The sequence below is a fragment of the Penaeus chinensis genome, chromosome 30 (assembly GCF_019202785.1).
Source record: "Penaeus chinensis breed Huanghai No. 1 chromosome 30, ASM1920278v2, whole genome shotgun sequence".
Lineage (NCBI taxonomy): Eukaryota > Metazoa > Arthropoda > Malacostraca > Decapoda > Penaeidae > Penaeus > Penaeus chinensis.
In genome coordinates, this window is record NC_061848.1 from 14,169,619 (window position 1) to 14,172,498 (window position 2,880).

The window sequence follows — 2,880 nt, forward strand, 5'->3', positions numbered from 1 at the left end:
TGTATGTATGTATGTATGTATGTATGTATGTATGTATGTATGTATGTATGTATATGTATATGTATATGTATATGTATATGTATATGTATATGTATGTATATGTATGTATATGTATGTATATGTATGTATATGTATGTATATATAAATGTACATGCACGCACACACACACACACACACACACACACACATATGTATATATATATACACATATATATGTATGTATATATCTACATATATACATACACATATATGTGTATGTATATATCTACATATATACGCATATACATATTATATTTTTATATATACATATAATATATATAATATTTATATACATATTCATATATACATAAATACATATATACAAAAATATATATACATATACATATATACATATATATACATATATACAAAAATATATATACATATACATATATACATATATATACATATACATATTTACATATATATATATATATATATATATATATATATATATATATATATATATATATATATACATGCACACACACACACACACACACCCACACACACACACATATATATGCATATTCACATACATGTACACAAACACTGTATTTTCACACAAAACTGTCTGTAATCCAAATGGTTACAGAAACATACAATTTATGAACCCTCAATAATACTTCAAGCAAAATTTACATTTCTTCTTAAAATAAATTGTATAATGAATCACAAAATAAAAATCAAAAATAAAAAGAAAATACACTATACAATGGTTAAGGTGTAAATGCACAATTTGAAATAACTGCTATGTACAAGGTCTGAGATGGAGTTTGGAATGTTTTTTCATTTCCTGGAACCCTTCACCATAGCTAATATAAATGTTAAAAGTGCTATGAACAAACAATTAGGAACTAAAAACGTACTCTGAAGTGTTATCATACATTATGGACAAGTTATCAGCATCATATTAACAAAGTTCATTAGAAAATGCCGCATTCACAAATAATAATTTTACAATATCATATACATCACACAAAAGGGTGCAACTATGGAAAATTAGTATCTGGTAAAAATTATCAAGAACACACATTTCCTAATCATAAATATGGCATGGCCAAACCATTCATGGGCTTTACTGATGATAAATGATGATATATACCTAACTGCATCTGTAAGCAACATCTACAGAGGCACATTTCTTCTGATAAAATAAGTACTTTCATGAAAAGATTCTTCTGCATTTACCACATAAGACAATTTTCCATGTGATCCGTAAGGAAACTAAAGTACCATGGAATATGACTTAAACTATAATCCAAAAGATTATGACAATTTCACTTATGTTTACATGAAATTAATTCTCAACATTTGTAATGAACACCTGTGACCAAAAAATATGGATATCTTATGAAAATAAGAAATTCCTTTCCCAAGAATGATCATTTATCTTTGAAGTTACAAAACATCCTTAAATTTTCTCTTCATTTTATATACACTTAACTTGTAAACCTTAAATCCATAAATCCAGATTCAACAATTCAATCTTGTGTGACCAATATGTTATAAAATCTTGATCATGTTTTGAAATAGGGCTTGGTGTGTCATAGTCTTTGGTCTTAGATTAACTATTCCCTACTTAACCTCCTGTCCCTCCCAGGCCACTCTATTTGTCAACTATTTATCACCCATTACACTTAATTCTTGTAAAAGTTTATCTTGTGTGACATAATGATGGACTATAAATAGTTTCTGAGTATTTTTTTCATTTCCTCATACTGACTGCAATTACTGAGATTCATCATGAAAATTTCAGGCAAGAGTGAAGAAAACAATGTAATCTTTTGATTCATGGTAATCAATCTGACTTATTCTAAATCTGAAAAAGACAGGTTTGTCTTTAAAACATAATTACTGTTTCTATCATAAAACATCAAATTATCTGGAAAACAAATTCAATTTTATCTTTTCATTTTTCCCAACACAACATACACCAGCATATCAATCCTTCCATACCATGAATACATATCTGATATCCCAGTTTGTGACAACCACCTTATAATGCTGCTTATTCTTCCTACCCTACAGAAAAAACTATCACTGCAAAATGCCAATTCTAATGAGCAATTGACAAAGCACTCCACATCAATGTTTTCAGTACAGATCTAGATGACTATTTGCTAGCAAGTATTTAATTATCAAGTGTTTCTTTTGTCATCCTTTATAAATAGCTTTTATTTGCAAACTACCTCTCAGCATAAAAAAAAAAAAAAAAAAAAAATACATATGCAACTTCAGAAAAAAGTGATATATATCATGCAATTCATGAATATATGGAACAGTAATCTGCAGGACCAGCCTTGCAGTTCTCTTGATGATTTTTACCCGACTAGTTTTAAACATAATATATGTAATTGTACATAGAAATATAAACTCTGCCTTTACTAAGAATAGAGTAAACTATTTGGAATATTACTCACACTGTACACAACTTTTAAAAAGAGAGAGAAAAAAAAATGGCAGACTCTTAATTTCCTCTTATAAAAGAGAAATGACTATGGTAAAAAAGAAAGGGGACAAGAATGCTAAAACTCTTGAATTCTCAACAATTCAAGCTTTGCTTATGAACTTATAAAACACAAGGACAATTAATAAAGAACGATGATTACTGTACTTCATTTTTTACAAAGATAAAATCATTGGCTAACCAATTGTAATGAGTAACTTCTGAATGGACATAATAACCCTTGCTTAACATGTATGTCTGAATAGCCTCCTTTCCTTCATGGTCATGTATAAATTCCACTGAAAGTGTCTGAAAAGAGAGAAGTACAAAACTGATCAGTAATCAAGCAAAACAATTATTTTCTCCAAAACATATGATGAATTGCATCTATT

At 27.9% G+C, this 2,880-nt stretch overlaps 1 protein-coding gene across 2 annotated transcripts in view; it reads right to left on the minus strand.

The window, feature by feature from the left end:
• Nucleotides 1-525: 525 nt before the first annotated feature.
• The window catches only part of LOC125041567, a 19,093-nt gene continuing 16,738 nt past the window's right edge, over nucleotides 526-2,880 (minus strand). For both annotated transcript variants that reach the window (XM_047636601.1, XM_047636600.1), the window contains exon 6: nucleotides 526-2,797. In XM_047636601.1, coding sequence (XP_047492557.1) covers nucleotides 2,648-2,797 — 150 coding nt within the window. In that variant the 3' untranslated portion in view covers nucleotides 526-2,647. The remainder of the gene's footprint in view (nucleotides 2,798-2,880) is intronic.